Source organism: Lithobates pipiens, unplaced genomic scaffold (assembly GCF_037356315.1).
Source record: "Lithobates pipiens isolate NorthernLeopardFrog02 unplaced genomic scaffold, aLitPip1_a1.2 Scaffold_16, whole genome shotgun sequence".
In the NCBI taxonomy this organism is placed as follows: Eukaryota; Metazoa; Chordata; class Amphibia; order Anura; family Ranidae; genus Lithobates; species Lithobates pipiens.
The window spans coordinates 449,871,280-449,883,830 of record NW_027507748.1 but is presented as its reverse complement, the minus strand read 5'-3'; the positions used below and the strand labels follow the sequence as shown (position 1 = coordinate 449,883,830).

The 12,551-nt window shown below is 42.2% G+C and overlaps 1 protein-coding gene across 2 annotated transcripts in view; it reads left to right on the top strand.

Moving 5' to 3' along the window:
• OCA2 (OCA2 melanosomal transmembrane protein) overlaps window positions 1-12,551 on the top strand; it is a 561,190-nt gene that overhangs the window by 439,000 nt on the left and 109,639 nt on the right. For both annotated transcript variants that reach the window (XM_077482777.1, XM_077482778.1), the window contains one exon: window positions 11,311-11,419. In XM_077482777.1, the coding sequence (XP_077338903.1) occupies window positions 11,311-11,419 (109 nt within the window). The remainder of the gene's footprint in view (window positions 1-11,310; window positions 11,420-12,551) is intronic.

Below are 12,551 nucleotides of genomic sequence, written 5' to 3'. Positions count from 1 at the left end.
AAACTTAGTGAACAGATGGATGTGAAAATAAAGCTGGTTAATGAGATTTGGATAGCCCTTGGTCTTGAATATTGTTGCCGGATAGTCTGAGGTGGGGGTGAGATCACGGTTTATGTATTTAAGTTGGTCTTTCATATTGTTCTATTGTTTCTGTCTGGTCATCTCTTGGAGATGAGATTAAACTGGTGACCACTTTAACTTCCTAACAAATTATTGTGGAACGTTATGTTTGTTGATGAACTTACTGTTTACTTTACTGTTCAACTAAGATCATTGTTAGCTATGTTTTAATTATTTTCACATTTTAAACTTTGTATTGTTAGGGTAATATGATTAGGAGGGTAATGTCCTCCTGTGGGGTATAAAGTATGTGTCTGAGTCATTCCTTTGGTTCTATCTCCACATCTTGTCTGTGTACAATGCTTGGGGTAAAAGGGCTGGTATTCGCTCTTGGCCTGCTTGGAATGGTTTGGAGGGCCGGAGGCACTGTTTGGTGGAAGGAAGCACCTAATCAGGGTGCCAAGCGGTTATGTCACAAGGTCGAGTTTATTGAGGTATTTGCACAAAGTGAAAAGTAATATTGTCTTCATGCAGTAGACAGTTTAGGAAATACAAAGCCTCCCCTTTTTGCAGCCATCATTCTCCCACCTATTCTCATTCTGTCTCTCTTGTCCTAGGTTATGGGTGTCCGCATTCTGATATCACACTCCAGCTCTTGGTCCTTTCAGTTTTAAAAATTGGATAATAATGGAAGATTCCTTGTGGTGAAGGGCAAAGTAGGAGATCAGTTGGTTAACTCGTTGGGTAACATTTACTTCCCATTTATCAATTTCTTGCCTCATATACTCCATATGCTGGACTTGGTTGACACCTGTAGATGTGTGCTCCTTTTTGAGTGGAATTATACCTTTTTTGGTCTCCCACCAAGTCTATTCATCCCTGGACTATATTATTTTTCACCATAAATACCTACCACACGTTACTGGGGCTCACACTAATCCCTTATTTATGATCATGCCACGATCCATATTTACCATGACCACCTGCTCCTCTAGGTTGTCACTTTTGCACGATACTGAAAACATGGCTGGACAATTTAGCCCATGTTCACATATGGGCGATTTGACATGCGATTTTGCAAGTCAAATCAGCCTAATGGCGGCAATGGCCCCGTCCGAATAGATGCAACGCCGACTTTGCTCTCACAATTTTAAACCTGCCCTTAGTGTGAACGAGGGCTTAAAGCACTAACAAGGAGACAAGAAAGACGCTGCTCCAGGTGAGATGAATGGGCTTATTTGACTCCACACATAGGTACTAGCCTCAGCTCACTTTCATAGAACTGGCTTTAAAGTAATAATTGACTGCACACCATGCCTAATCCTGAGTCAATTTATTGCAATGTTCCAAAGTGACACACAGCACAATGACAGGTACAGATGGTTGATCTGTACCTGTCACTGTCCTGTGTGTCACTTTGGAATGTTGCAATAAATTGACTCAGGATTAGGCATGGTTTGCAGCCAATTCTTTCTTTGATACCTATTTAAAACCGGTGCGCTTATTTTTTAAATGATTGTTAGGTTTCCCCTTTTGGTGTTATGGGAGGTACATAAAAGTCTGGCAAATTTACAATTTATTTTCCTAAATCGAATCACTAGGGAAGGTACACAAAAAGTAATCTCGATCCTCACAGAGCTTTAGGTGCTTAGGGAAAAGCTTATCTTGTATCAGAAAATCTAAACTCTTAAAGGGTCTTCGATCCTCTTATGAGTTCTGTAATGAGCATTGAATGTTGGTGAAAGCATTGCAAGCTGCATAAATGTTTAACTCGTACATCCATATACAATCTGGTATGGAACTCGCTACTTTCGCTACAATCTGGTATGAAACTCGCTACTTAGAGACTGTGTAGGTGCCAAATCAGGTGGACTATCAACTACATATTGCTTCCTATCTCCAAAAGTTGGCCCTATCTACCCTCTCTAAAGAAATTAGCAACTGTCTTGACCCAATATCATGGGAGGAACTTCGCATTATGCCCTGTACACACGGTCGGACTTTCTGACGGAAATTGTGCAATCAAATTGTGTTGTCGGAAAATCCAATCGTATGTGGGCTCCATCAGACTTTTTCCGTCTGAATTTCTGACACACAAAGTTTAAGAGCTGGATCTAAAATTTTCCGACAACAAAATCTGATCGTTTAAATTCCGATCGTGTGTAGACCATTCCGATGGACAAAGTGGCATGCATGCTCAGAATAAATTACGAGACGAAAGCTATTGGCTACTGGCCTCTTGATGGTCCCGTCATACATGTTCTGAACGATCAGATTTTCCAACAACTTTGTGCAACCGTGTGTATGCAAGACAAGTTTGGGCCAAAATCAGACTGAAAAAATCTGACAGATTTTGTCACCGGAATGTCCGACCGTGTGTACAGGGCATTCGAATTTCAGCAACTCAAATCGGGCAAGGCACCAAGCCCTCATAGTTTACGGCTACATTATTATAAAACTCACATCTCAACTAGCACCATTTTTCCTGATGACATCCTTGCCACAAGTTCATTATTTCAGGTCCTTCCCCAAGGGCAGCACAGTGGTGTAGTGGTTAGCACTTTCACCTAGCAGCAATACGGTTGCTGGTTCAAATCCCGACCACGACACTATCTGCCTGGAGTTTGCATGTTCTCCCTGTGCCTGCGTGGGTTTCCTCCGGGTATTCCGGTTTCCTCCCACACTCCAAAGACATGCTGGTAGGTTAATTAGACCCTGTCCAAAAAAAATTGGCCATAATATGTGTATGTGTATGTGTATGTTAATGTTGTAAGTGTGTCGGGACTCTACAGGTTAAAGGACCGCATAAATAGCTGCAGATGGACACCGGTGGCAAGAAAAAAAAGCGCCCTGAGGCGATTCAGTTCGTATAGGTAGCGCTATACAAGTCATTCATTCATTCATTCATTCATTCAAAAACATCTCACAACTGTTCTTTTCACAGTTATGTTCCTTGGTTATACTCCACTAATATATAACAATGCTACATTTTCCTGAAACAGATTGGACTACCTGATATGCTTCAATATTAAAGGGCTGCTCAGCTGTCCAGGGTTGTTTGTTGGTGCACACAAACCCTTGTGAAACTGTGGCCTTGGCTAGAGCAGGAAAACAAGTAAACACCCTTCTCCTTGCTTATGAATAGGAGACAACTGCAACTTATGTCTCAACCTACTATCAGAGCTATGCTCAAGATCATTTCAGTGGGCTTTCCATTGAATGTGTTTTTGCCACCTGCTTCTCCAATGGCTCCTGTACTTCTAGACCAGGGGTCTCAAATTGGCGGCCCTCCTGCTGTTGCAAAACTACAAGTTCCATGAGTCATTGCAAGGCTGACAGTTACAAGCATGACTTCCATCATGCCTCTGCCTGTGGGAGTCATGCTTGTAACTGTCAGCCTTTGCAATGCCTCACGGGACTTGTAGACCTTTGAGTCTTGTAGTTTTGCAACAGCTGGAGGGCCGCCAGTTTGAAACCACCTGTTTTAGACCCTGCTTTTTTAACTAACTTTTCTAACATACAGTGCATCTTGTGGACTGGTAAATTCCATCTTTCACTTTGCAACTCCATCTGGTAGCCTTTCTCAGGCTATATGGCTGCCTGGACCCCCCTTCAAATTCTGTCGGCATACTAGATACGCCATTTTCTACCAGCTAAGCTGCCTCAAGGGAGTACCATTCTTCTCTATTTGAGGACCTTGCAAGTCTGCGCAATGTGTTCCTTATTGTCTTTGATTAACAAACTTCACCCTGCCCCTCCGGAGGACTATGTACCCGGCTTCATAGGGAAATGGGAATCTGATATGCACACTATGTTTACTATAGTCCAAATAAAATGGCTATCTTGTTCACACGTAAATCTTGAATAGCAAACTCGTTTCAGGAACAAGGGTATAACTTTTCTTTCCTGTTGGTAGAGCGTCCCTCAAAGTATTGCATAAAATCTTTCCACAATTGCCAGATACACGTTGAAGGTCCTTAAATCTGCCAGGCATCATATTGCAAATTTTTTGGGACTCCCCAAAAGCCCACCCATTCTGGACTCAGGTTAGGAAAGTTATTGCTCAGCTTACCTCAGTCAGCGTGGGTTACCATCCTATTGCTTATTTATTATACTTTACATGGCCCCACTTTCTAGATACTATTCATCTTTGAAAATCCACCTCCTCAATGTGGCCAGGGCCTGTATACCCTCTACATGGGGAAAAAAATTGTTACCCCACCTATGGAATTGTAGTTTGCTAAAGTTAATATGGTAAGTTAGATGGAAGAGCTTATGACCTCTTAATACCACAGAGGAGATTAGTTTAGAGACACTTGGCACCCCTGGTTCGCTTTCACCCTAAACTACGGAGTACCAGAATCTGTTGGCACCTTTGTACACTGTATGAAGCAAGGCTGCCCTTTTTAACTGTACTGGAGATAGTTCCATAATATATTGGACAGACGTATTCTCTGAAAACTTCTTGTGACTTTTGAATGCATTCAGCTTGGGATCCAGTCTTCTACTGCCATAACGCCTGTTACTCCTTTTCTTTGTCCTCATTCTTAAAAATATATATTTTTCTTTTACTCTTTCTTTTGTCTTTATACCTTTATCTTCATCTTCCTTTTTTCACGCTAGTAGTATTAGCTTAGACCCCTACTATGAGTTTATCTTAACTTCCCCTTCCCCCATTTATTCCTATGTTACCACCAGGTCTACAAATTGTAAAATTGGGGACCATGCATTTGATTTTTGCATACCTCCAAGTTGTCTGCCTGCCATTAATTGGGTCGCAAAACCCTTGTCACATCATAGAGCAACAAACTATTGCAATGATTGTTTATTATACCATGTACTCATATAGAGCTCTCAAATTTTTCTTTTTCTATTGATGGCCTGTACTTATTTCAGATGAAACATGCAGTGCATCCGGAAAGTATTCACAGCACTTCGCTTTTCCACATTTTGTTATGTTTGGCTGTGAATTCTTATGTACATGTGATTTTTTTATTTTTTTTCTATTTTTTAATAAATGTGCAAAGATTTCAAATAAACTACTTTCACATTGTCATTATGGAGTATTGTTTATAGAATGTTGAGGAAAATAATGAATGTAATCAATTTTGGAATAAGGCTGTAACCTAACAAAATTTGGAAAAAGTGAAGCACTGTGAATACTTTCCAGATGCACTGTATCTGATCGTAGCTATATCTATTTGTTAGACTTGCTTCAGCCGTGGCTGGGGAAACACTGCCTTCTGTATATCTTTTACATGTAGCGCTACCCCTGAAGGAACCACTAATTAAATGCCATGGTCCCTTTTCCCAGTAGTTTCCTTGCAGCCAAGCACACAATTCTGATCACTCTTCATCCCATTAACCAGTCTAGGGTATGCTTTTTTTTTTTCTTTTTTTTTTGATGCTTTGATGAGAACTTGGATAGATAATGGGTAATGGTTGGACACTCCACTAACCCTTAGTAATGATTTGAGGATGCTAAACTTTCTCTTAGACCTGTGAGCCAATTCCTTACACAAGCTGTTGATGGACTGAAATTTGTAGTAACACTTTGAAGAGACAAATTTTCCTCTTTTGACATCCACTCAAAGTTCTTTAACTGAGAATTAAATATACTGAGCTACACTGGATCGTGGCCTGTTCTCCGGAGGGCGTCATGATGTCCTTCCAGAACAATAGTGTTCCCACCTAAATGTCATTTTACAGTGACCTTGGCGGGAAACAGTTAAACGCCCTGACTCTAACATGATGGCAACAAGACACAATATCTAGGATCTATCTCATCAGTCTGTACTCAGTAATGTTCTTGGGAAATAGGTTGCCTCTTTAAAATATCCTCCACACACTTTCACCCCATAATACCAGACTAGATCTTTAGACAGACCCTCATTCAGAACTAGACGTACCTAATCCTAGCATCTATCTGGGAGGGGGCTACATACATATTAATCTGTATTTGTGTCCTGAACAAAGAACTAAAACCTTTTTGTTTACCCTTTAGCTAGACTGGGGAACAACCGTTTTTTTTTTTTTTTTCAACCTGTCTTTGTCCCTATTTGGAATGACGTGGGAATTTTCAATGCTCAAATGTTGTGGCTGCGAAAGTCATGGCGTTCTGATTTACCTATGTATTGTTGCATCTAGCCTGTCCCTATTCACTAAAGAAAATGGAAACTTATTTTGGGTAACATTATTATTTTGCCCTAAACAGAATCAATTGTTATTCCAAACAAGAACTAACCACAGATCTTTTTCTGTGGATGTAGGCTGCCCCAAATCCTTTTGTCTCCATGTAATCCCAGATAGACTCAATTATATTGAAATCGGGGCTCTGTGGGGGGCCAAACCATCATTTCCAGAACTACTTGTTCTTCTTTACACTGAAGATAGTTCTTAACCACTTCAAACTTGCACTCCAAAAGTTGGCTTCAGCGTGGCTATCTCATTCTGGGAGGGCGTCCATGGACATCCTCCTAGAATCCACGCACCTGGTGTGCCCTGTGATTGATGTGTCCTTTAGACACAGCTGATCACAGTGATGAGCCAGTCACAGCGACCCTTTAACATGTGATAAACTGTGTCCAATCACAGCTGATCACATGTAGACAAACTTGCTGGTTATCGGCATTCCTTTCCTCATGCACTGTCTCAGCCGTGCCCTGCCTGTCAGTGCCGCCTCCTCGGTGCATGTCAGTGAAGAAAAAAAAATTACTTATTTGCAAAATTTTATCCAAACAACCAAAACAAAGAAAAACTTTATTTTTTTTCAAAATAGATTGTCTTTTTTTGTTTAGCAAATAAATAAACCCAGTGGTGATTAAATACCACGAAAAGAATGCTCTCTGTCTAAAATAAAAATAAATAATATGCGTACAGTGTTGCATGACCGCGCAATTGTCATTTAAATTGCGGTAGCTAGGGATGAGCTTGGTGTTCGAGTCAAACGCATGTTCGACTCAAACACCGGCTGTTCGCCGGTTCGGCGAAGCCAGAACTCTGTGGGCCGTTTGCACCAAATTCGCGTGGCGCTCACCGCCCACAATGCACTGTGCCATCGCAGTGCATTGCTGGCTCATGATTGGCCAAGCATGCACTGTGACCCTGCATGCTTGGCCAATAACAGCGCCGGCAGCGAGGAGAGCCATGATTTGCCACAGGCAGGATGCCTGAGGCCAATTGTAGCTCAGGCTGTGTAGTATACGCCCCACACTATATAAGGCCACCAGCGCGGTGGCCTTGTGTAGTGTTCCGGCGTCTGCAGGAGTTAGTGGATATTGTCCGTGTGCCTTCACCGCACAATACATCTGCATCTACCCTTCATTACTGTTCTGAGTGTTCTCTAATTGAGCCATCTGCATGAGTTAGTGGATGACTGGGTGGTGTCTGTGTGCCTGCACCACAGAATACACCTGTATCTACCCTTTATTGCTGTTTTCTAATTGAGCCATCTGCCATCTGCATGAGTTAGTGGGTGACTGGGTGTTGTCTGTGCGCCTTCACCGCAGAATACAACTGTATCTACCCTTCATTGCTGTTCTCTAATTGAGCCATCTGCAGGAGTTAGTGGGTGACTAGGTGTTGTTCGTAGGAGCCACACTGGGGCAGATAGTTTGTCAGCTCTGCAGGGGCAGGCCGAGAGGTGGTTTACGCCTTGCCAGCTTAAGCCAGGATCCTTAACCTGGTGGTGCAGCGGTTCTTGGTCAGGTACCCGGGCTTACAGGATGTCCTAAAGCAGGCCAGGAAAGTCTGTGTGCACTTCCGCTGATCATTTAATGCCAGTGTTCGGCTGGCTGAGCTCCAAAAGGAGTTGAACCTGCCCAAGAACCGCCTTATATGTGACATCCCCACCAGGTGGAACGCAACGTTGGCCATGCCTACGGCACCAGGACAGGGTCAGGGGAGCTCGGTTTTTTCTCCCCATGCCAGTGGGGCATGATCAGGGATGCATGCACCGTTTGAGGAGGCCACAAGGATGATGAGCAGCGACAGTGCATGCATCCCTGACACTGTACCTCTTGTCCACCTCTTGGAGCATATGCTGCATGGAATAATGGAAAGGGCACTTGAGGCAGAACAGAGGCAGGAAGAGGAGGACTTCCTTGCCTCTCAAGGCCCCCTTTATCCAGACAGTGTTCCAGCTGTCCCACCCATCACACAGGAAGAGGAGGAGGAGGAGGATTGTGTCAGCATGGAGGTGGAGCCTGGCACTCAGCATCAGCAGAAGCAGTCTTTTATGGATTATTTACAGTCCCAAGAAACCCGTGGACTTCTACATGGCTGGGAGGAGGTGGCTACGGATCATGTTGTCCTTAGTGACCCAGAGGACTCCGGACCGAATGCCTCAGCTAACCTATGCTGCATGGCCTCCTTGGTCCTGCAAAGCCTGCGGAAGGATCCTCGTATTCTTTGCATCAGGGAGAGGGACCATTACTGGCTGGCCACTCTCCTTGATCCACAGTACAAGGGTAAGGTTGCCGACCTTATCTTGCCATCTCAGAGGGAGCAGAGGATGAGACATCTCCGGGAGGCCTTGCAGAAAGGTCTGGGAGGTAACAAACTCCTGGTCCTGGACAACGTGTTGCTGAGGCATCGGTCAAAAGGATCGGTGGAGAAGGTGGCCGTCTGACTGCATTCAGACAATTTTTTAGTCCGCAGCCCCAAGGTATGATCTGTTCCAGCAACCATCGCCAGCGTCTGATTTACATGGTGCAGGAATACCTAGGGGCAGACTTGGACACCTTTCCCACCGAAAATCCTCTGGCTTACTGGGTTTTGAGGATGGATCACTGGCCAGAGCTTGCACAGTATGCAATTGAGCTACTGGCCTGTCCTGCATCCAGCGTTCTTTCAGAACGCACCTTCAGTGCTGCTGGTGGCTTTGTAACCAATCACAGGGTGTGCCTATCCACCGACTTGGTTGATCGACTGACCTTTATAAAGATGAATCAGTCTTGGATCACCACCAGCTACCAAGCACCTGAAGCTGATGTAACCAAATATTTTTTTTTGAAATATCACATCCCTTCAAGACTGCCTATGCTGATGCTGAGTGACTGTCTTGTTATGTTGACTGTCTATCCTCTTCCTCCTCCGCTGATATCTTGGAAGAACATTTTTGGTTCTGGGTAATGCCACCAGCCAAATTTTTCAGCCTCTGTTTAACAGGGGCATGTAACTACAATTCTTAATATAATATTTCACAGCAGGGCCCGTTCCTGCACCCACCGAGAGTAACTGTGAGGATTTACATTGTTGTGGCACCAGCACCACTACCACCACCACAACCACCAAAGGCCCTATTTTTCTACCACTGTTCAACAATGGCATGTAATTACAATTCTTGATATAATTGTTCACAGCAGGGCTCTCCAGCGCCCACCAAGAGTCACTTTGAGGGCTTACAGTGTTGTGGCAACACCAACACCTTAGGCGCAAATTTCTGCAGAGCATATAGGGCAGGCCCCTACTTTCAAACATCCAACTTACAAACGTCTCCTACTTGCAAACGGAAGGAGACAACAGGAAGTGAGATGAAAAAAGACGGATGGCAAAACAAATTATACAGGGGTGATAACCCTTCCCTATGTTTTCCAAAAAGCTTAAAAATAGATTTTTTTTGACTGGAGCTACACTTTAAAAATGTACCAGTTCAAAATCACAAACGGATTCTACTTAATACAACAAACCTACACAGTACCTGTCTTGTTTGCACCGCCTGTATACTCCTGTGCTGAGTATATAGGGTCTGGGGGCCCCACGCCTTTCCTTTTTTTAATATGGGTACGGGGTTCCCCTTTATATCCGCACAAGACCCAAAGGGGCTGGTAATGGTCAGGGGGGCTACCTATGCCATTTTTCTCAATGATTTTCATCCATATTGCCGGAACCAGATATTACATTAAAACCGCAAGCAGTTTTAAATTACTTTTTTTCTGTTAGATGTCATTTTGTGCAGGGACTGTTCTAAACACGGGAAACATGCCACTTCACAGGCATACTATAGACGCCCCCCAGGCATGATATTTAAAGGAATATTTCACTTTTTTCCCCACTTTAATCGTCATTAAAATCAGTGCTCCCGAAAAAACTTCCGTTTTTAAAAACATTTTAGGCATTGACCCATGTCCCCTGGGGCAGGTCCCCAAACCCTTTTTAGGATAATATCTTGCATATTGGCCATTAAAATTAACACTTTTTTTTCCGAACGTTCGAGTCCCATGGACTTCAATGCGGTTCTAAAGTTCGCACAAATTTTCGGTCCCTTCAAAAGTTCTGGTGCGAACCGAACCGGGGGGGAGGGGGGGTGTTCAGCTCATCCCTAACGGTAGCACTGAAAGTTGAAAATTGGCCTGGTAAGGATGGGGGTGAAAGTGCCCAGTATTGAAGTGGTAATGGCATTGGCTGTATTTTTGTGGTTGTTGTCCTGCTGCAAAATAAATTTGGGGCTGCTTTGAAGGAAAAGTGTGGTAACACCAAATATTGATTTGTATTCTTCTTCTGTTTGTTTACTTTACATTTTGTTAAGTGATTGAAATAAACTAGTAACATGTCTATTTCTGAAAGCATTCTTAATTTACAGCATTTTTTTCACACCTGCTTAAGACTTTTCCACAGTACTGTAGATCATGATGGCCAACCCAGCAAAAGAAAAAACAGACCACGCCATTTGTCAAATGACAGCTCTGTGTAGGAAGGAGTGAGGATAGTGGTGAGTCTTGCCATAGTATGAACATGTTATTGCCCAAACATGACCAGGTGGTCATATTTGGGCAATGATGCAATTCCCTATCCCCGCCCTTTTGCTTACATGGCTGGGTATTCAAGGTCATGTAAGTAATAGGCCAGATAATTTCAGCGGTCTGCTTCCTTGCCAACCACTGACTGCAGGGAGCTGTCACACTTGTCCATGAACTTCCAAACAGTGCATGTTCTGTCTGAACTTATGTTTTGGACCAAGCACTCATCTCTAGTGACTAATACTAGCTAGACTTTGCCCTGGGTACAGAAATATTGTCTAATCATTGTTAAAATTTGACTATTCATTTTTTTTCACCTAGGAAGTATTTTCAGTCTGTGATTTTCTATGCAGAAAAATAACAAGTATCTAATAGGGATCTTTTTTTCATTGTAAAACAGCTTTGTGGTATGTGTAGCTTTGTCATTATGCCAGCTTGTCTCCTTTTTAGTTGTTTTCGGTAGCATGTATGAACTGACACCTTTTTATACGAGAACTTGTTTTTTCAACAGCATGGAATAACCGACAAGATCCTTCTAATCAAGTGTTTGTCTGTCTTGGGATTTGTTATCTTTATGTTTTTCCTCAATTCATTTGTTCCTGCAATTCACTTGGATCTTGGTAAGGCTTAATTTTTTTTCAGCTACATTTCACATACTTTATTTGTCCAATAATAATATTTATAATCACGGTATAGATCATCTCCAATTAACAGCTTGTTATTGGCTGAAGGAAAAAAATGGGTTTTTGTGAATAATCAGACTATGCCAGATTTACCTACAATAGAACCAAGGGCAAAGTGCACCCCTTTATTCATGAGAAAACGACATTAATAATTCAGTCCATTTGGAGCCTGTTTTAGACTCTGATTATCTTAAGTACTTACTTCTTATATCTATGATGATTCTTTTTAATGGTTCCAGCGAGGGTACAGAGCCGTCAGCTCAGGGGAAGAGGTCTAACCCCTAGGCTCTCTAATGGATATACACTTAGTGTCACTAAAGGTTTTGCATAAAAAATGTAGCCTATAAAATATAAAAATGTAAGGTGGTTGGAAAAATAAAGAAGGCTCTAGCACATTGGTGTAGCCTTAGCCAATTATGGAACATTTCAAACAAAGCATTTTGTCATTTCTAGCCAGAATATGCCATCACAAATTCATTTACTGAACAATATACCAAAAGTAAGAGTGCCCTATTCCTGTAAATGCTTTTGGCTTTTTTTTAACTAGTATAACATTGCACTTTCTGTTCAAAATAGCTGGTATTTAATGTTGGACTTGCTATAATTTTTTCCTGTTACTGATCAGAGAGCAAATAGGAAGTTACCAAATGAATGTAGTGATGTCCATCTTCTCTTTCACCGTTTTCTAAGTAGATAAAAATGTTATCAGTTAAAAAAAAATAATAATCTTGGTAAGAAGCGATTTGAATTGCTAATACTGTTAAGATCTCTAAGCTCTTGTAATATCATTTGACATGTTATCTGGCCTTACAAATTTATGATGCAATATCTGAAGCAGAAATCCAGCCATTTTTTTTTCGTTTCTAGTTTTGCATAGAGTATGAAAGAATTTTTCTTTTTTAGGTTTGTATTTTTGTCAGTGTACCCTTTTGGAAGGTATCCCCTCACATCCTCTTTCATAGGCACAACTAAAAAGTAGACGAAATGTATTCAATAGGCTGGCAAATCCCACAAACCATGATTAGGATGTGAGAATGTGTCCTAAAAGGGAGCAAAGACAGTAAACACT